General features: G+C 38.4%; 2 protein-coding genes and 1 long non-coding RNA gene across 3 annotated transcripts in view; 1 reads left to right on the forward strand and 2 right to left on the reverse strand.

Annotated features, from left to right (window-relative positions):
• cpa6 (carboxypeptidase A6) overlaps positions 1–22128 on the forward strand; it is a 37824-nt gene that overhangs the window by 11638 nt on the left and 4058 nt on the right. Inside the window, exons 3-10 of the mRNA XM_062021285.1 lie at positions 7424–7548; positions 7653–7770; positions 8720–8821; positions 8889–8993; positions 10656–10766; positions 10934–11024; positions 19186–19388; positions 19457–19541. Coding sequence (XP_061877269.1) covers positions 7424–7548; positions 7653–7770; positions 8720–8821; positions 8889–8993; positions 10656–10766; positions 10934–11024; positions 19186–19388; positions 19457–19541 — 940 coding nt within the window. The remainder of the gene's footprint in view (positions 1–7423; positions 7549–7652; positions 7771–8719; positions 8822–8888; positions 8994–10655; positions 10767–10933; positions 11025–19185; positions 19389–19456; positions 19542–22128) is intronic.
• LOC133630047 (uncharacterized) overlaps positions 1–22128 on the reverse strand; it is a 45460-nt gene that overhangs the window by 8071 nt on the left and 15261 nt on the right. The window lies entirely within an intron of this gene.
• On the reverse strand, positions 9858–14315 carry LOC133630045 (golgin subfamily A member 6-like protein 22). The gene is made up of 2 exons (XM_062021284.1): positions 14127–14315; positions 9858–14053 (listed from the first exon to the last, which is right to left on the reverse strand). Exons 1-2 carry the CDS (start codon positions 14208–14210, stop codon positions 12773–12775), a joined length of 1365 nt encoding a protein of 454 aa, XP_061877268.1. The 5' UTR covers positions 14211–14315; the 3' UTR covers positions 9858–12772.

The following is a 22128-nucleotide window of genomic DNA, read 5'->3' on the forward strand; positions in this document are numbered from 1 at the left end:
GGCCTCTCTGACCACACTTTGCTTTCCCCTGGTGGATTCGCAGTCCCCTGTACGTGGTCACCTTTTCCCATTCGCAAGCACACTTTCGGAGGATCTTCTCCTCATTAACTGGAGTTCTGATGTTCTCGTTATCCGTTTCCGTTGCCATCGTCGTTACCGTGTGGTCCGTCATGTTAGGCCCATCTTTCATCCCGCCTCTCGGAGGGCCTGCGGGTTGTTTTTTCCTTGATTTCTTCGTAGTTAAGGTGGGTGTCCCTCTTGCGAGAGACCAGTGGGTTGGGTAACTAGCCGTCCACTCCCGGTGCGGTCTTTCCCTGCTGCCATCCAGTCTTTCCTGGCTGTCCTCCAGTCTTCCCTGGACTCCAACTGCCCTGTTCACAGTAGTCACTGGGGTTTCCAGAACTTCAGTTAATGAACAGGTAGGTAGTATTTCCTGCTTGGCATTGCTGCCTGTCGCACCTCCTCCAGTGCCCACGGGTCAGCTGCAGGGTCATCAGCCAGGAACCACCATTCACCAACGTTTCACTCCTTTAATCCTGGAACGTCTCCTGGTGGCGGAGCAGTGACAGGGACGTCTCCCTGTCACCCCCTGCAGCTGATAGCTGTTACCCCCTGCGGCTGTTATCGGGGTTAGTTGTTCTTTCCCCAGCTCCTGTCCTTCCTCCTCAGCCAGAGCCAAAAGCTGCCTTTCTCGGCCTCCTCTGCCAGATCTTTTATGGCCTTTCTCAGCTTTCTTCCAGTCACTCCTACGTCCCTCAAAAGGCGTGTGGTTGACAGCCCCACGTAGCCTCGGCAGCCAACTTCTACTGGGTAGATGGTTGTCTTCCAGCCAGCCTCCCGGCACTCAGCAGCCAGCTCCGAGTACTTGGCCTTCTTGCGCTCAAAGGCGGCCTCGATCCCCTCCTCCGATGGTACGGTCAGCTCAATAAGGTGCTTCCTTTGAGCGCTATTCAACCCGCACTTGCTTTGTTTTAGCAATCAAGACTATTTCAGTTGTGCGGACGCTATCGTTCTTTGTGTGGACATTGTTGATTGTCATGTCATGTACGCATGTACTTTGTGGACGCTTTCTGCTCCACACGCTGTAAGTCTTTGCTGTCGTCCAGCATTCTGTTTTTGTTTACTTTGTAGCCAGTTCAGTTTTAGTTTTGTTTTACATAGCCTTCCCTAAGCTTCAATGCCTTTTCTTAGGGGCACTCACCTTTTGTTTATTTTTGGTTTAAGCATTAGATACAATGTTTACAAAACAATTAGCTACCGGCTGCCACCTACTGATATGGAAGAGTATTACACAGTTACTCTGCCGAGCTCTAGACAGCACAGACACTTAACAACGGCACTTTATTTGCTGATTATAATTACTGGTTTGCATAAAATATTTTTAACCCAGTTAGGTGAAATTACATAATCTCCCACGGCACACCAGACTGTATCTCACGGCACACTAATGTGCCACGGCACAGTGGTTGAAAAACACTGTCTTAAGGAAAATATTTCCGTCACCCTTAATTCATTTTTTTTAAATGGCAATGTTAAAATCTTTTTGTACAACTAAAAACTGTGTTGTACAATTAATTAAAAGAATAAAGTTAGACTCCCCCCAAAAAACGTTGTCATGTTACGAGAATAAAGTCCCAAAGAAAAAGTTGTGCATTGACAAAATTTTGTTTTTTTAATTGAAAACGTCAATTAAACAAGAATGAATAGTACTGTTTTTGCAAAATGACAAGGAAAAAAATGGTTGTAATTTTACAAAGAAAAAGGTGCGCATGACAAACATATGCTGTATATATTTATGTATATATATATACACTACCGTTCAAAAGTTTGGGGTCACCCAAACAATTTTGTGGAATAGCCTTCATTTCTAAGAACAAGAATAGACTGTCGAGTTTCAGATAAAAGTTCTCTTTTTCTGGCCATTTTGAGCCTTTAATTGACCCCACAAATGTGATGCTCCAGAAACTCAATCCGCTCAAAGGAAGGTCAGTTTTGTAGCTTCTGTAACGAGCTAAACTGTTTTCAGATGTGTGAACATGATTGCACAAGGGTTTTCTAATCATCAATTAGCCTTCTGAGCCAATGAGCAAACACATTGTACCATTAGAACACTGGAGTGATAGTTGCTGGAAATGGGCCTCTATACACCTATGTAGATATTGCACCAAAAACCGGACATTTGCAGCTAGAATAGTCATTTACCACATTAGCAATGTATAGAGTGTATTTCTTTAAAGTTAAGACTAGTTTAAAGTTATCTTCATTGAAAAGTACAGTGCTTTTCCTTCAAAAATAAGGACATTTCAATGTGACCCCAAACTTTTGAACGGTAGTGTATATATATATATATATATATATATATATATATACATATACATATATATATATATATATATATATATATATATATATATATATATATATATATATATATATATATATATATATATATATATATATATATATATATATATATACTGTATATATATATATATATATATATATATATATATATATATATATACGTATATATATATATATATATATATATATATATATATATATATATATATATATATATATATATATACGTATATATATATATATATATATATATATATATATATATATATACAGTATATATATATATATATATATATATATATATATATATATATATATATATATATATATATATATATATATATATATATATATATATACGTATATATATATATATATATATATATATATATATATACAGTATATATATATATATATATATATATATATATATATATATATATATATATATATATATATATATATATACAGTATATATATATATATATATATATATATATACTGTATATATTTAAAATTAATTTGTTATGTTAAGATATCAAGGTCACAAAGAAAAAGTTTTGTTTTTATAGAAAAAAATATTAAATGAGAATGAAGTCCCACTGTTACTTGAACAAAATGGTGTTATGATGAAATCTTTGTAAAATGATGAGACAAATGGTTGTAATTTTGCAAAGAAAAAGTTGTGCATGACAAACATGTATAATTATTTTCAAAATTAATTTGTAATGTTAAGAGAACAATGTCACAAAGAAAAAGTTGTGTTTTTATAGAAAGTTATTAAATGAGAATGAAGTCCCACTGTTACTTGAACAAAATTGTGTTATGATGAAAACTTTGTAAATTAATGAGACAAATGGTTGTAATTTTACAAAGAAAAATTACGCAATGGCAAAAATAACTTTTTTTTTTTTTTTGAAAAGAACATACGAAAATAAAAGTCATAATGTTACAAACAGAAAAAGTCGTGCTTGTACAAGAACAAAAACGTGTTATGATGAAAAATTAAGATGATGAAAAAATGGTTGAAATTTTACAAAGAAAAAGTTACGCAATGACAAAAAAATGTTGTTGGTTTTTTTAGGGAAAAAAAGTCCCAAATAATAAGGAAACCTAAGTCATATTACCATGAAAAGTAACAAGATAACGAGAAGTAAAGTTGTATACTTTTGAGGGGAAAGTACCACGTTGACAATAAAGTTATAATTTTTTCAGGGCAGAAAATCAATGTTACAATTTTGTAGAGAAAAAATCCTCATAATGGTACGATAACAAAAGTCATGTTACAATTAAAAAGTTGTACGATGACAAGGAAACAGTTGTAATTTTACAAAAAAAAAGTTGTATGATGACAAAAATAGCTATTTTTTAGAAAGGCATTTTTACGAAAACAAAGTCGGAATGTTACGAGAAAAAAGCTGTTTTGCCATAAACAGTTGTATGATAGTGAGAAATTACGGTAAGTTATATGTTGACAAAATAGTTAGATTTTATTTTATAGAAAAAAACCATAATGTTATAAGAACAGTCAAACTGTTACGAGAAAAAAGTCATGTAGTAATGTGCCGAGAATAAAGTCATACTTTTACTAGGAAAAAAGTAGAATTTTATCAGGAACCATTTGTATGACAAAATTAAAGTTTTATATTTTAGAGGAAAAAGTCAAAACTTAGGAAAATAATTTGATATTTTGAAGAAAAAAGTTACTATCTCAGAAAGCTAATTCGTACGTCACGAGAAAGTAATGAGAGCAACATTTTTATTTTACGAGGAAATAAAGGTTGTTATTTACAAAAAAAGGATTACACTGTGACAACAATAACATTGGGGCGGCGTGGCGAAGTTGGTAGAGTGGCCGTGACAGCAATCGGAGGCTTGCTGGTTACTGGGGTTCAATCCCCACCTTCTACCATCCTCGTCACGTCCGTTGTGTCCTTGGGCAAGACACTTCACCCTTGCTCCTGATGGCTGCTGGTTAGTAACTTGCATGGCAGCTCCCTCCATCAGTGTGTGAATGTGTGTGTGAATGGGTGAATGTGGAAATACTGTCAAAGCGCTTTGAGTACCTTGAAGGTAGAAAAGCGCTATACAAGTATAACCCATTTATCTTTTTTTTTTTTCTTCTTCTTATTTTTAAAGTAAGTTTTTTCATGAAAAAAGTAATGTTTCGAAAACTAAATCGAAATAATTCTATAAAAAAGTCACAACCAGAAAGAACCAGGAAATAATTGCAAAATGACAGGACTGAAGACAGGATGTTACGAGACAAAAGTTGTACGAACATAAAAAGATTATTTTTCGGGATGAAGTCGCAAAATGTTGAGAATAAACAAACGTTTTCCTACAGGGGTCACATACTGAAAAATTAACCGCTTTGATATTTTTGTATGTTTTTTAATTTTGTGGAAAGGCTAAAAAAACAACTGTATATACTTTATGTTTAAAGACAACACTCTGTGCTCTTATTAGTTATTAATATAACAATTTTCTCTTTACTTTATCCCTTCATTATTCTCATTTTTGCTGTTGTTTTTGCTTTGCTTTGATGTATTTTATGTGCTGCGTGCCACAAATGACCCCTTGCCGCATTTTGGACATCACTGCTTTAACCTCCTACAGCCTGGCGTCCGCATATGTGCACAACACATTTTTTGGTTGTGCCGATCACTATACAATATTGTTCTCTGCAAGACGCTGGTTTCCACTAACGAGGACATTATACTACCAATTAATGATAGAGGAAGAGTTTATCACATCACATGTTGGATTTAAGATGGCTGAAAAAACTCATTGAGTCCCAAAGAGCCCTAATAGCAAAGATACATTACAAATACATGCCATACAAGAGTAATAAGAACTCCTAATGTATCTTGGCTATTTCAGCTCTTTGGGACACAATAAGTAAACCAAAAAAAGTTGAAAGTTGCCAGCTGAAATTTTAGATGTGTTTTCAGCCATCTTGAATCTAGCATGTGATGTGGCATACTCTTCTTAAAAGGTAACTGCACTTTTTTTGGAATTTTGCCGATTGTTCAGTCATTAAGAAAGACATGACGATGGATGGATTTAAAAAAAATGCATTCTGAATATTAAATACATTAAATCAAAAGTCCCTTACAATGAAGCCAATGGGAGCTGTTCAATTCTGCCTATAGAGCCCTTAAAAACATCCAAACACCTCCATTAAGGTTTTATATACATGATGTACAATATATATGTAAAGTAGTAACAGACACATTTATAATAACATTAATATTTACGTATTTTAATCATTTTAAGCATACGCGGCGCATTAATTTCACAAACGCATCACAATGTTTGCTTTTTTTTTTCTTCATCACTGATTATTACTCACTGCAGACTTTATGAGAGCCAACAAACATAATACAACATTACTTACTGTACAAGGTCAGCTGTCATTAGGATGCCGACTGCTGGGATGTTCATATATTCCCATTTAGGTGAAGAACGTCTCATAATTCTCACAAAGAAACTGGATGTAGGGGACTAGCGCTTTTTGTGTCGTTCTTGCCAATTCCAGGTCCTAAATTGGTTGTCAAAGTGTACCAACATGTCGGATTACCTACTCAGACGTGTCATGTCCAGGGGAGAGTCTAGAATAAATTTACGGAGAGCAAGGAAGCAGCAGACCACTCCATGATGTAAACATAGGGACACACGGAAGTGATTACGTTGCGGTTTGTCTGCGTTAGCGCTTATAAAAACAGAATCACTAATACTTGGTTAATATTCAAATCACGAAATGTAAAATGAGCATGGCGCTTTTTTAATAGTTATTGTATCTGATTTTATGGGCGGAATAATGAAGCTCCCATTGGCTCCGCTGTAAACACACTTTCATTTACATGTATTTAATATTTAGAATGCATTTGACAAAATCCATCCGTAGTCATGTCTTTCATAATGATTGTGAATGATAGGCAAAATTCCCAAAAAAGTGCAGTTCCCCTTTTAAGTGGAAACCATGGTCTTGTAGAAAAAAATGTTTGTATTGTGGTCTACACCAGTGTTTTTCAACCACTGTGCCGCGGCACACTAGTGTGCCGTGAGATACAATCTGGTGTGCCGTGGGAGATTATCTAATTTCACCTATTTGGGGTAAAAAATATTTTTTTGCAAACCAGTAATTCTAGTCTGCAAATGATGTGTTGTTGTTAAGTGTCGGTGCTGTCTAGAGCTTGGCAGAGTAACCGTGTAATACTCTTCCGTATCAGTAGGTGGCGGACGGTAGCTAATTGCTTTGTAGATGTCGGAAACAGCGGGAAGCAGTGTGCAGGTAAAAAGGTATTTAATGCTTCAACAGAAAATAAACAAAAGGTAAGTGCCCCTAAGAAAAGGCATTGAATCTTAGGGAAGGCTATGCAGAACAAAACTAAAACTGAACAGGCTACAAAGTCAACAAAAAACAGAATGCTGGACGACAGCAAAGACTTACTGCGGAGCAAAGACGGCGTCCACAATGTACATCCGAACATGACATGACAATCGACAATGTCCCCACAAAGAAGGGTAAAAACAAAGTAGATGCGGGGAACATCGCTCAAAGGAAGACATGAAACTGCTACAGGAAAATACCAAAAAAAGAGAAAAAGCCATTAAAATAGGAGCGCAAGACAAGAACTAAAACACTGCACACAGGAAAACAGCAAAAAAAAGTCTAAATAAGTCAGGGTGTGATGTGACAGGTGGTGACAGTACACCTACTTTGAGACAAGAGCTATAGTGATGCATGCTTGGTTATGCTTTAAAGTCATATCCAACAATTGGTGGCGGTATAGCTCGGTTGGTAGAGCGGCCGTGCCAGCAACTTGAGGGTTGCAGGTTCGATCCCCGCTTCCGCCATCCTAGTCACTGCCGTTGTGTCCTTGGGCAAGACACTTTACCCACCTGCTCCCAGTGCCACCCACACTGGTTTGAATGTAACTTAGATATTGGGTTTCACTATGTAAAGCGCTTTGAGTCACTTGAGAAAAAGCGCTATATAAATGTAATTCACTTCACTTCACACTTATCACTAATGTTAATTGATTTTGTTTAGGTGGACCTATGGCATCCGAACAGCGTTTCTCTGATCAGCTTCAACGCTACAGTGGATGTACACATCAGACGTAAAGACACACGACGACTACGTGGCAGTTTAAAGCAAGAAGGTATCCAATATAGGTGAGATCCGGCCAAAAAATATGATGTACTTCTTTTAATACACTCAATAACAACCCTGCAGGACTAAGATGCTATCACACCACGTCAATCTCACTGTGCTGCAGGGTTTTTATCTCCAATCTTCAGGAGGAAATTGAAAGGCAGCAGACGGGCCGTCGCTCCTCTCGCCAGCGCAGGTCAGAGAGTCAGCACGACTATGAGGTCTACCACTCCCTGGAAGAGGTATTAGAGTCTCATCGACATCATTTAACTCAGTGTTTTTCAACCACTAGTGTGCCGTGAGATACAGTCTGGTGTGCCGTGGGAAATTATGTAATTTCACCTAATTGGGTTAAAAATATTTTAGTAATTATAATCCGCAAATGTGCCGTTGTTGAGTGTCTGTGCTGTCTAAAGCTCAGCAGAGTAACCGTGTAATACTCTTCCAGGTGGTAGCAGAAAGTTAATTGCTTTGTAGATGTCTGGAACATGGTTTGTCGTGATCACAATATGCAGGGTGTAGGTAAAAAGGTATCTAACACTTAAACCCAAAATAAACAAAAGGCGAGTGCCGCTAAGAAAAGGCACCGAAGCTTAAGGAAGGCTATGCAAAAGGAAACTAAAACTGAAGTGGCTGCAAAGTAAACAAAAACAGAATGCTGGACTGCAGCAAAGACTTACAGCGTGTGGAGCAGACGGCGTCCACAAAGTACATCCGTACATGACATGACAATCAACAATGTCCCCACAAAGAAGGATAGCACAACTGAAATAGTCTTGATTGCAAAAACAAAGCAGGTGCGGGGAATAGCGTTCAGGGAAGACATGAAACTGCTACAGGAAAACCCCAACAAAAAGAGGAAAAGCCACCAAAATAGGAGCATAAGACAAGAACTAAAAACACTACACACAGGAAAACACCAAAAAACTCAAAATAAGTCGTGACAGTCCACCTACTTTGAGACAAGCTATAGTGAAGCATGGTTGGTTATGGTTTAGATATATCCAACAATAGCGAGAACATCTTTTTATTGTCAATATAGGCTGCTGAGTTTTATTTTTTAATGTTTTCTGCTGGTGGTGTGCCTTCCGAATTTTTTCAAAGAAAAACATGTGCCTTTGCTCAAAAAAGGTTGAAAAACACTGATCTAACTCACTATTTACTATTTGTGCTCTGATGCACTGTGTCCAGATCCAGACGTGGATGTTTGATATGAACACAACTTATCCTGAACTACTCCAAATGTTCTCCATTGGGAAGTCCTACGAGGGACGACCGCTTTATGTCCTTCAGGTAATGGGCCAAAACACAAGCAGACACGTCAAAGCAACATCAAGTGACAACGCTCATCTCCTGTCAGATAGGAAAGAGAAGTCGCCCCCAGAAAAAAGCCGTCTGGATCGACTGCGGGGTCCACGCTAGGGAGTGGATAGGCCCCGCTTTCTGTCAGTGGTTCGTCAAAGAGGTAGTACTACATGAACACAATACTGTGTTTTTAAAGCAAACAGCATCACAGACACCAGAGGGTAGTGTCATTCTACTCCAATTTCTAAAAAACACATTGTCGTTATGGGGTGTTGTGTGTGGAATTTTGAGGACAAAAATGATTTCATTCCATTTTGAAATAAGGTTGTAACATAACAAAATGTGGAAAAAATGAAACGCTGTGAATATTTGCATTGCATTGTAAAGCCAACAGCATCATGTAGTAACCCCTTAGCGCCACCAGAGGGCAGTGTGTCATTCTACTTAAAGCCATGCTAACCAGGCTGTAGGATGAATTGCCAACTCCATCACTGTGTATTTAATTAAACTCCTGAACACAAGGACATGCAATCCACAGCATTAGTTCTAATCCCAAAATCTTCAACACACATTACAAAACGGCCAGAGGACATTGTGGGGTTTTCCAGGTGAATTTGCCTTGTAGGGGTTTGTCCATTAAAATGGACAATAAGTCTTCCCAAGGCAGCTGCTAGAATGTTGTATGAGCATGAAAGAAGGAAGTTATTGTGTTAAAGGGGTAAAAACTGAGTGTTGTTTCCTAAGTAAAAGTGTTTCATAAGATACAGACCCTTTTTTTAAGATGCTGAAAATACATGTGGGCCTCATGTCCGCTGTGGTGGACATATGGCCTTCACTTCTGTACATTGTAGATCAGTTGTGTTTTAAAAATGTCATTTTCTTCTCATCGAACAGAAAAAAACGTAACGGATGAAATAATAATTACATGTTTGTCGTTGCAGGTTTGTCCATTAAAATGGACATATCAGAGTTCCCTAAATAGCTTCTAGCATGTCGTTTGCGCACCTTTGAAGTTAGTCTGTTAGAAAAGTAGAAACTGGATGTTTTCTCGTAAGTGCGAGTGTTTAATCATTGGTTTTAATTACATAGTCTGTTTTTAATAATCTGAACCATTGTTTTCAATGTCCACTGTAGTGGACATGAGGGCTTACTACAATAAACTGCTGATCATGTGTTTGTTTCTTTCAAAAACATTTTTTCTTCTCATCAAAACAGTACATCAGATGACGGATTAAAAAATTATTGTTTGGGTTTGTCCATTGAAATTGACAATTCACCATCCCAAGATGGCTGCTCCAGTATGTAATAGCAAGCCATTTGCGCACCAAAAGTACTTTTGGTAAAATAGTCCATTTTTAAAACAGTGGCAACACATTTGTCAAATGTCCACTATGGTGGACGTGAGAACGTACAACTGTTAACCGCTGTACGTTGTAGATCATTTGTTTTTTTTTTCAACAAATATAGTTTCCTTCTCATCAAAACAGTACCAAAAGATGGATGAGACTTATCACTCGATATTTTTTATCATTGGGTTTGTCCATTGACATTATCAGCCAATATTGTTTATTATTGGGCTTGTCCGTTGAAATGGACAATCAGTCTTCCCAAAATGACTACAAGCATGTTGTATGCATACATGGTTATTTATTTTATTAAAAAAGTAGAACATTTAGTTTTTTTAAGCACAATTGTTTAATCAATGGTTTACAGTAGTTTTGGTAACATAGTACATTTTTAAGACATTGGAACACTTTGGTTGAATAAAGATTATTGTCAAAGGCCATAAATCCGATCAAAGTGTTTTTCTGTGATATTACAGGCCATCAATTCCTACCGCTATGACCCAAACACACGACGATTGCTCAACCAGCTCAACTTCTACATCATGCCCGTCTTCAACGTGGATGGATACCACTTCAGCTGGACCAAAGTACGATATGAGCAAAGCATGAAATATGAATCATTAAATAGAAACAGTACGCAGCAACATTACAGCGCCCTGAAAGCCTTTAACAGTACATGCCGACCCTAATTGGACCCCCAGAGCCTCTGAGGTAAGCCTCAGAGTCATTAAAGGTGTGTTTCTTATATGTATAGGATCGATTCTGGAGGAAGACCCGATCTAAAAACCGCAAGTTCCATTGCAGAGGAGTCGATGCTAACAGAAACTGGAAAGTGAAATGGTGTGGTGAGTGTGACCAATATAAAAGGTACTGTCAATGTTGAATGGGAAAATATAACTACTATAAAACCTATGCACAGGCACAACAGTTTATTTATGCAAACCTTTATTCACTAAGTAATAAAGGCAAAATTTACTTCCTCAGTTCATCCATTTTAAATACATTTAAATACGTGTCTCAATAAAATCTAACAATTTGTATTCTCTTTTTTACCTAGTGCAACTTTTCCTGTAACATATACTCTTGACTAAACAGTGGAAAATCTCGTCTCCACCCCAATCAACATTTTGTGATAAGAAATGAAGTGGTCCGTTCCAGAGTCAAACTATGGTTGCCAGTGTTTGTATTTGTATGCATGGGTAATGTTGGAAGTAGCATTTTCATATTGTCAAGTTATACTAGCCTGCTGTGGTTACTATGGTATCGCTGCATCGCAGTAAATTCCATGTATGAATCTGTGGTTGTCATTACACTTTTTGCCATTACTGGTATCTTTCTATGGAGGAAAAATCACAAAGATGGCCGTTTGAATTCTGTGTTTCTGTGCCAATTTAAAAGTTGTATAACCCTCAGCAGGTCCACAGTCAAACTGTTGCCACAAGTGTTGCGTACACTGTGTGCTTAAGTTTTAAATAACGTTTTCATATTTTTAACAGTCATACAAGCATAAACATTTTTAAAAACACATTAGTTAAGCGCTCTGGTTGCTACACTACTGCTGCATCACAGTGTGTTCAATTTACAGATCTGTGGTTATTATCAATCAAGATGGCGGTTCGGACGCCATGCTTTAGGCATATTTCGCAAAAACAGTTTCCACAAGTTTAGGGGAACCTGAGGAAATAATGCCATCTACATACAGTATGTATGTATTGGCAACGTTTAAAGCAGTTCTTCTCAAATAGTAGGGCGGACCCCCTGGGGGGGCGGTGCAATGCCGGGGGGTTGTGTGTGATCCCGGGGAAATGCTTCAAACCCCCTTTAAAAAGCTCATTGTAGCCATTAAATCCTAATTTCTCATTTTGATAAAAAAAACAAAACAGCACAAATTTTTTTTTTTTATATTCAAGTGTTTTATATATTGTGTTCTTGCGTTAATGTTGCTGAACAATTTTTATTTTTTAAAAATCATTTATGGAGTTTAATTTTATTTTTCATCATCAAATGGTATCAAATGGTTCAAGTTTGAATAGTTTATTTTTTTGAATTCCCGACCTTTTGATGCACTTTAAATTTGTATAATGTAAAATATGTAAAAATAATAAATGTATTATTTTTCAATATTTCTTTGTTTTCTATAACATTGCTAAGAATACAATGTTAGGCAGAGGTGTACTTATAACAATTGTATAGACAAATGATACTGTTTATAGTCCTGGCAGAGTGGGGGGCATAACAAAAAATAATTGAGAAGCACATCTTTAAAGTAACATTTAACAGTCATAATAATGTTTTTTAAAAAACACAATCTCTGCTTATCCTTTGATTATATAAGCGACAGTAGATGAATTTTCCTTGACTCGGTCATATTGTACTGGGTGTTCAGGACAGCAATGGATCTATGGTTATCATCACACATGTCCTCTGTGACATCACTGGCACACTTCTGTGATTGCATCACACAAACAAAAAAGTATTTTCGCCGCTCACTGAGATGAAGTGGACAAACAAGATGGCGGTCCCAACTGCGTTCGTATGACCTCAAGAGTTTTTTTGACCAGTTTTCAACAACTCAAATACTTTTGCAGACTGTTTACAAAATGCTTGTTTGAAGCGCATCCTCAGCTTTCGACTGACCCTCCAACACATCTTTCCGCAGCTCCTCCGTGTCTTTTAGTTGACAATTTTGCATTTGTGATGTCATCTTCATGTTCTGTGCCGCCAGTGAAGAGTTTTCCTGCTGCAGTTTGGCAAGCAGGTCCTCCTTCCCCTGCAAGGTCTGCCTCATGTGCGTCTGCATGCGCTCCCACTCGCTTTTAAAGAGCTGCCACTCCGCGTCGATGGTGGCGACCGTGTTTTTGGTGTTCTCCGCCGCCGTCTTTCTGAGCTGCTCACACTCCTCCATCCAGTACTTCCTGACGTTGGCCGTTTCCTTCCTGGATGCTTCCAGAGAGACCTGGAGGTTACTCACCTCGTCCTGATTTAACTGCAGCTCCACAGCCTCTTGGAGCTCCTGGTCTAACTGCAGCTCCACAGCCTCTTGGAGCTCCTGGTCTGTCTCCTTGATGGAGGTTACAGCTGCGGGCGGCTCCTCGCCAACAGCAGCCTTCTTGGCTTCCGGCTTCGCTTTCAGCTCCTCCGTCAGAGAGTAGAGACGTTGTTGCAGCTCCGCCGTCTCTTCTTCAAGTTTGAGAAGCTGGCCAGACACGGCGCCGTTCTCCGCTACGAGGATGCAGTTCTCATTGGTCAGCTTTGCGACGATCTCGTCCTTCTCCTGCATGCTGCAGCCCATGTGCCACTGCAGGCGCTCCATCTCCGTCTTGAAGTAGTCAGAGGTGTCCATGCTGTGTCTCTGCATGTTCTCCAGCTTGGAGTTGAAAAGGGCCTCCATTTCCTCGATCTGCCACTGCATGTTCTCCCACTGAGCCTGCAGCTGGGCCGCCGTCTCCTGCTCGCGCAGCACCCAACACTGCTGCCACTCGGCGTTCACCGCCGCCACCATGCTCTCAGAGCCGTCCTCCCTGGCCTTCAGCAGCTCGTGCTCCTCCATCCAGTACTTCCGGGCCTGCACCGTTTCCGCCTGAGCCACGGCCAGCGCGTTCTTCAGGGTGCTCATCTCGTTCTCCTTTTCCCGGAGCTTTTGTTCCATCTCCGGCGTGGTGCGTCCTGTCCGAGCTTCGTCCAGAGCCTTGTGAAGCTTCTGCCTGTCCTCGTGGTGTCGTCTGCGATCACTGTCCATCTGCTCCCTCAAGGCGACGTTTTGGGCGGCCAGCTCTCTGTTGGTGTTCTCGCTGTAGTAGAGGGCCCGCTTGAGGCCACCCGGTCTGTGGTGGCCGCCCTCTGTAGCCTTGCCCTGATGCCATTGCTGGTGTGGCTGAAACAACCGGTAAATGTTGACTGCGAACCCTCAACATGTGTCAAAGCTGCCGTTCCCGCTTTCAACTTACCCTCCTTGGATAGTCTGCTTTGGCCGTGTTGGAAAACTCCCTCCTGTCAGTGCTTTCAGAGATCCTTTCCTCCTTGTTATCCATACTGATGTTTGCTAATTAGCGACCATACTTTAGCTTTATTGGGAAATATGACTTTATTGTAGAAGAGTCAGTAAAGGAGAGGGAGAGGCCAGAAGGATCAAAACCGTCTAGTCATAAAGGCGCCAAGAGTCACAAAGGAGCGATGTAATAAATAAAAAAAGTAATTTGGGTGTTTGTGACACAGCTGTGACACGTGCAAACCTCATGGCTACACGCTCACAATGAATCCAATAGTTTGGTTGTACAAACCCCGTTTCCATATGAGTTGGGAAATTGTGTTAGATGTAAATATAAACGGAATACAATGATTTGCAAATCCTTTTCAACCAATATTCAATTGAATGCACTACAAAGACAAGATATTTGATGTTCAAACTCATAAACTTTATTTTTTTGCAAATAATAATTAACTTAGAATTTCATGGCAACGTTGCTTGGATGGCAACGTTATATATATATATATATATATATATATATATATATATATATATATATATATATATATATATATATATATATATATATATATGTATATATGTATATATATATATGTATATATGTATATATATATATATATATATATATATATATATATATATATATATATATATATATATATATATATATATATATATATATATATATATTGGATGGCAACATATGTTGCTCCAAAACCTGTATGTACCTTTCAGCATTAATGGCGCCTTCACATATGTGTAAGTTACCCATGTCTTGGGCACTAATACACCCCCATACCATCACAGATGCTGGCTTTTCAACTTTGCGCCTATAACAATCCGGATGGTTCTTTTCCTCTTTGGTCCGGAGGACACGACGTCCACAGTTTCCAAAAACAATTTGAAATGTGGACTCGTCAGACCACAGAACACTTTTCCACTTTGTATCAGTCCATCTTAGATGAGCTCAGGCCCAGCGAAGCCGACGGCGTTTCTGGGTGTTGTTGATAAACGGTTTTCGCCTTGCATAGGAGAGTTTTAACTTGCACTTACAGATGTAGCGACCAACTGTAGTTACTGACAGTGGGTTTCTGAAGTCTTCCTGAGCCCATGTGGTGATATCCTTTACACACTGATGTCGCTTGTTGATGCAGTACAGCCTGAGGGATCGAAGGTCACGGGCTTAGCTGCTTACGTGCAGTGATTTCTCCAGATTCTCTGAACCCTTTGATAAGATTACGGACCGTAGATGGTGAAATCTTTAAATTCCTTGCAATAGCTGGTTGAGAAAGGTTTTTCTTCAACTGTTCAACAATTTGCTCACTCATTTGTTGACAAAGTGGTGACCCTCGCCCCATCCTTGTTTGTGAATGACTGAGCATTTCATGGAATCTACTTTTATACCCAATCATGGCACCCACTTGTTCCCAATTTGCCTATTCACCTGTGGGATGTTCCAAATAAGTGTTTGATGAGCATTCCTCAACTTTATCAGTGTTTATTGCCACCTTTCCCAACTACTTTGTCACGTGTTGCTGGCATCAAATTCTAAAGTTAATGATTATTTGCAAAAAAAATGTTTATCAGTTTGAACATCAAATATGTTGTCTTTGTAGCATATTCAACTGAATATGGGTTGAAAATGATTCGCAAATCATTGTATTCCGTTTATATTTACATCTAACACAATTTCCCAACTCATATGGAAACGGGATTTGTATATAGAAAGCAAAATTGGATATACTTCAGAGTAGTCAGTGTGCAGCTTGACACACAAACATTATTGTATCAATAGCAAGATAATTGTAGCTTGTCTACAGTCAAGCATGGTGTTGGTAGTGGCATGGTCTGGGGATGCATGAGTGCTGCCAGCACTGGTAGAGCTGTGGTTCTTTGAGAGAAAAAAAACATGCCATGTGACATTGTAAAGCAGAAACTGTCATGGCAGTTTTCCAACATGAAGCCCAAAACACACCTCCAAGAGAAGAAATTAGAATATCCAGTTGACTATCTGTCCAATAGACAGTGCATATATGCGGCTATTAGGGTTGTCCCAATACCAATCTTTTGGTACCAGTACTAAAATGTATTTCGATACTTTTATATACATTTAAAAATAAAAGGGCACCACACAAAAAATTCATTATTGTCTTAATTTTAACAGAACATCTTATAATACATTAAACACACATTTCTTATTACAATCAAAGAACAATGTTGGCATTAAGTAACATAGTGACCAGAGGTTCATAAACTTTTTTCACCAAGTACCACCTGAGAAAACACTTGGCTCTCCACGTACCACAACAATAACCAACATTAAAATACAGTAGCGTATTAGGCCTAAATATTCATTAAAAACAAGGCAGATGTTTTATTTAACGAATATATTGAAATATTTTTGACCACTGTAACATTACACACAGTTTGAACACTAACACTGTGTTGAATATAGGGAAAAAAAACACTGTAGTTTAATCAAGTGATTTTTGGCATACCACTAGATGGACCGTGCGTACAACTACTGGTACACGTACCACAGTTTGAGGATCACCGAACTAGACAACTTCTTTTTTAGTAGTAAGTAAGCAAACAAAGGCTCGTAATTTGGCTGCTGACATATGCAGTAACATATTGTGTTATTTTTTCATGGTATTATTTTGTCAAAATTATGAGGGACAAGCGTAAAATATGGATGGATTATTAAAATACTTGTTCATTTAATGTTAATATCTGCTCACTTTCTGTTCTAACATGTTCTATCTACACTTCTGTTCAAATGTAATAAGCACTCATTCTTCCGTTTGGATACTTCACATGAGTTTTGGCTGATACTACAAATTTGCGTTTGGAGCCATACCAAGTAGTTACACTGCAAATTATTTGCAACTTGCCAGGATTTAAGATTTCATTTCTAAACATTTCCATAGTTTGAAGAGCTATTTACCTATTTTTGTCATGACTAATCTTAATGTTAGCATAAATAATTATATTTATTAAATTAATTAATACATTTATTATTTTATTAAATCTAGTTTGAAAATAACAAAATTGACAAAATTGCTATTTGAATAAGATTATTTGGTTTCTCCCCACACAGAATTATTTTTTTTAAAGATTCTGCAACATCTCCAGGATACTTAATTGCAAGTTGAATAATGCCAGAATAAAATACTTATTTCTAGCTTAAAAGTCTTGCTTATTTCTAGAAATACAAATCTTAATTTAGGATGTCTTATCAAGTAAAATTATCTGTCCATGCAACTAGTTAATTTCACTAGTTTTGAGTATTTTTTTCCTAAAATCTAGTCTATTTATCTTACATTTTGACAGCTTTTTTTTTTTGCAGTGTACAGGGTCATGCATTGGTCATACATAAAGTTCACCTGTGTCCAGGGACATATTTTCTGAGTTCATAAGTAATAAAATAAAGACAAAAGATTTTGTGATAATAAAAAATGATGTAATCATTCTAGTATTGACTATATAGGGTCTAGTACTTGGTATCCTTTGTGTAGATCCACCTATTTGTTCACATTCAGGAGCACTCACTTGCTGTTAGCGGTTAGCTATTGTGTGTAGTGAAGCATGTTTAGCTATTCCTCGTCTTGCGGGATGATATTTTTAAGAAACGTAGTTTATTTGTTCGCAATGGAGCCAAGGAGTATTGATTTAGAAGTAACTAAAACACGCTAGCTACAACAGGAAGGGCATTCATTTGGCCCCATTCGTCACGGTTTACCTGACATATGAAGTGTGACAAATTTGCGGGTGCATTATCCACTTTAACCGCCAGATGGCAGGAGAGTCTTGATTATCTTAAAATATGTTTTGTGGCAATTCCAAATTTGACCAAAGCATCAGTTGCTATGTAGAGTGGCATTTCCCATCATTTTCAGCAGACTGCATTGCAAAATTATTAGCCCCCCCTCCCCCCATCTGAGATCCACCCAGGAATGGGGCCCATATGAATCCCTTCCTTACTGTTTTAAAGCACCGTTAGCAGAGTATAGCTTCAGTGTTTTTAGCGCCACCTTTATCGTTAGTTTTAAAGCCATAATTCATCCATTCTCCCTCTTCTGTCCTCCTGTTTTTGCTTGCAAGCGCTGTATGTGTGTGTTGACTCGTGATATGCGCCTCGGCTCATATCACCAGCAATGTCACCACGGCGCGCGCGGCATCACGTCCATGAAATAAAAAAGTACTGATATTTTTCAAGGGTAGAGGGTAGTACCATTTTTAATTCATTAGTACCGCGGTACTTCATTAGTACCGTTCTTCCGTACAACCCTCGCGACTATAATCAGATTCTAATACAGGCTGTACACTGACTACATGAAAGGGGTCATATTAAGTTTTTTTTTCTATATCTAAAACACTTCCTTGTGGTTTACATAACATGTAATGGTGGTTTCTGGTCTAAATATTGCTTAAATGTTGTTTTACAGACCATCTTAAAGCCGCTTTCTGACTGTCTCTTCAGAATGCCCCGTTTTGTGGGCGGTCTTATTTACATGCTGAAGTCCTCCTTCAGGTCAAGCCCACTTCCACTGCTTCCCCACCTCGTCCGCCATGTTGTACTTTTTAGTGGTTCCATATGGAGTCTACTGACAGATATAAGTTAGACTCTACTTTAGATGCATGTATGAGCTAGTCTGCCCCACAACAGTCAATCAGTGACTACAACTTTGTACTACAACTCGATAAAAAATGGCGGACTCGGGCAAAACGCTTTGGATATACCTTTACCATATATGGAGATATCTACTTACGTAACTAAGGGTTATTTGGAGCAAGTTTGGAAGAAGCAAGATTGTTTTATAAATATCTTTGCGATGCCTCCGTGTTTTAAGTTCACATTTTTGTGACTTATGCAGATCCCAAATATACAAAAACGGGTACCAATAGGTAAGAAAAGATGGTTTTGCATAATAGGGCCCATTTACATGCATTTATATAGTATTGTCATTTAACAACAAACAATAGTTACAAGATGGTTTCCCCCCCCCCACCCGCAGAAGAGGGAGCGTCGTCCCACCCCTGCGATGACACGTACTGCGGCCCCTTCCCCGAGTCTGAACCTGAGGTCAGGGCGGTGGCCAAGTTCCTGCGCAAGCACAAGAAGCGGGTCAAAGCCTACATCTCCATCCACGCCTACGCCCAAATGCTCCTCTACCCGTACTCTTACAAGTACGCCACCATCCCCAACTTCAACTGCGTGGTGAGGACACACTCAATTAACGGCCGGGTCAACCATCTGCTCACCTATTGGGTGTGTCACTCTGGCAGGAGTCGGCAGCTCACAATGCAGTCACAGCGCTTTATTCAGCCTATGGCATCAAGTACAGATATGGACCTGCTTCTACGACCCTCTGTGAGTATTACTTAGAAGACACAGGAGGTCCTCGGTCATGACGCCTTTGTTACTCCACTTGTAGCTAAATAAACATCTGAGTCAGTCACAGAACACATGAAGCACGCATTAAATACAGTAATCCAAAGATTCAATTCAAGTCAGACTAAAATTAAACAGTAAGACAAATATTCCTTTACTTTATCCCTGTGGTTGTCTTGCACACTGGAAGGAGCACTGAGACCACCAATGAGACCACTATGCCGCTTGGTTATCATTTTCCACTTCATAGTAGTCTCAATACTGACAACTCTACTTAGTTATCACTGTCTTTTTCATAGCAACAGATCCAAGTTGTCTTAATGAGGAGACCACTATGTTGCTTGGTTATCACTTTCCATTTCAAAGTAGACTCAATATTGAAAACGCTACGCTGCTAAGTTATCACTGTCTATTTCATAGCAACAGATCTGTGTTGTCTCAATAATGAGACCACTACGCTGCTTAATTATCAGTTACCATTTCATAGTTGTCTCAATACTGACAACTCTACACTGCTTAGTTATCACTGTCTATTTCATAGCACAGATCTGTGTTGTCTCAATAATGAGACCACCATGCTGCTTAGTTATCACATTGTTTTTATAGTAGACTCAATACTAAAACTCTATGCTGCTAAGTCATCAGTGTTTATTTCCTAACAGATCTGTGTTGTCTCAATAATTAGACCACTACGCTGCTTAGTTATCAGTTTCCATTTCATAGTAGTCTCAATACTGACAACTCTACACTGCTTAGTTATCACTGTCTATTTCATAGCACCAGCTCTGTGTTGTCTTAATAATGAGACCATTATGCTGCTTGGTTATAACTTTCCATTTCAGAGTAGACTCAATATTGAAAACTCTACGGTGCTAAGTTATAACTGTCTATTTATTAGCATCAGATCTGTGTTGTCTCAATTATGAGACCACTTTGCTGCTTAGTTATCACATTCTTTTTTATAGTAGACTCAATAATAAAACTCTACGCTGCTAAGTCATCAGTGTCTATTTCATAACAACAGATCCGCGTTGTCGCAATAATTAGACCACTACGCTGCTTGGTTATCATTTTCCATTTCATAGTGGTCTTAATAATGAAAACTCTACTCTGCTTAGTTATCACTGTCTATTTCATATCAACAGATCCGTGTTATCTCAATAATGAGATCACTATGCTGCTTTATATCAGTTTTCATTACATAGTAGTCTCAAAACTGAAAACTCTACGCTGCTTAGGTATCACTGTCTGTTTCATAGCAACAGATCTGTGTTGTCTCAATAATGAGACCACTACACTGCTTAGTTATGGTTATGGTGTTAGTTTATTTCAAACATGCATAAAATTACAATATGATACATCACATATTTAATTCTCATTACAGCGTGTCTGAAAAGGAGCATGAGGAAGCAGAGTTTAATTGATCTTACCCTTTTTTGTATCATAGTAATTTTAATACTGTTTCTACTCAATCCATAACACAACAGTGAATAAATAAATAAATGAGTAAATTATCACATTATTACTTCTCATTTCATATTAGTCTCAATACCGAGACCTCCATGCTGCTTAGTTATCACTGTCTATTTCATATTAGTAGATCTGTGTTGACCCAATACTGAGACCGGTATGCCGCCTAATTGTCACTGTCTATTTCATGGCATCAGATCCCTGTTGTCTCAATACTGAGACCACCATGCTGCTTAGTTATTAAAGTCTTTTTTATAGTAGCTGATCCTTTCACATCTTGAAGAATAGAATAGAATAGAATAGAATGGACTTTATTGTCATTATATTTGCATATAACGAGATTAAGGACTCCAACTTTAAGGTGCGGTAGTGGGAACAAATATGGGATAAAAATAAATTACACAAGAAGTAATAAAGATAAAACTAAGAATTGAAATAAATAGACTAATATCCAATAAAAATAATAAGCAATCCTGTACAATATACAAAATACTGTACAATATACAGAACAAGACAAGAGTACCGGAGTGATAACAATCAGTGTCGGATGTATTGCACTCGAAGGGTAATATTGCACAGTAGGGTATTAGGGTAGGATATTGTATAGGGGTGAATTATTTATCATAAGTTAGAGTTCAAGATGGTGACAGCTCTGGGAAAGAAGCTGTCTCTGAACCTGTTTGTTCTGGCTCTGATGCACCTGTAGCGCCTGCCTGATGGTAGCAGGTCGAACAGGTGGAAGCCAGGGTGTGTACTGTCCTTGGTGATGTTTTTTGCTCTGTTGAGGCAACGGGAGTTGTGTAAATCCTTCAGGGAGGGGAGGGGCAGCCGATGATTTTTTGTGCAGACTTTATGACCCTCTGAATCGCCTTTTTGTCTGCTTCAGTGCAGCTGGCGTACGACACTGTTATGCAGTACGTCAGCAGGCTCTCGACAGCCGAGCGATAGAAGGTCACCATCAGCTGCCTCTCCAGTCTGTTCTCCTCAGTACCCTTAGGAAGTGGAGTCTCCGTTGGGCCTTCCGGATGACCACAGTTGTATTTGGGGTCCAGGAGAGGTCAGCAGATATGAGGGTGCCGAGGAACTTGAAAGAGCT

Source organism: Entelurus aequoreus, linkage group LG15 (genome assembly GCF_033978785.1).
Source record: "Entelurus aequoreus isolate RoL-2023_Sb linkage group LG15, RoL_Eaeq_v1.1, whole genome shotgun sequence".
NCBI classification, from domain to species: domain Eukaryota; kingdom Metazoa; phylum Chordata; class Actinopteri; order Syngnathiformes; family Syngnathidae; genus Entelurus; species Entelurus aequoreus.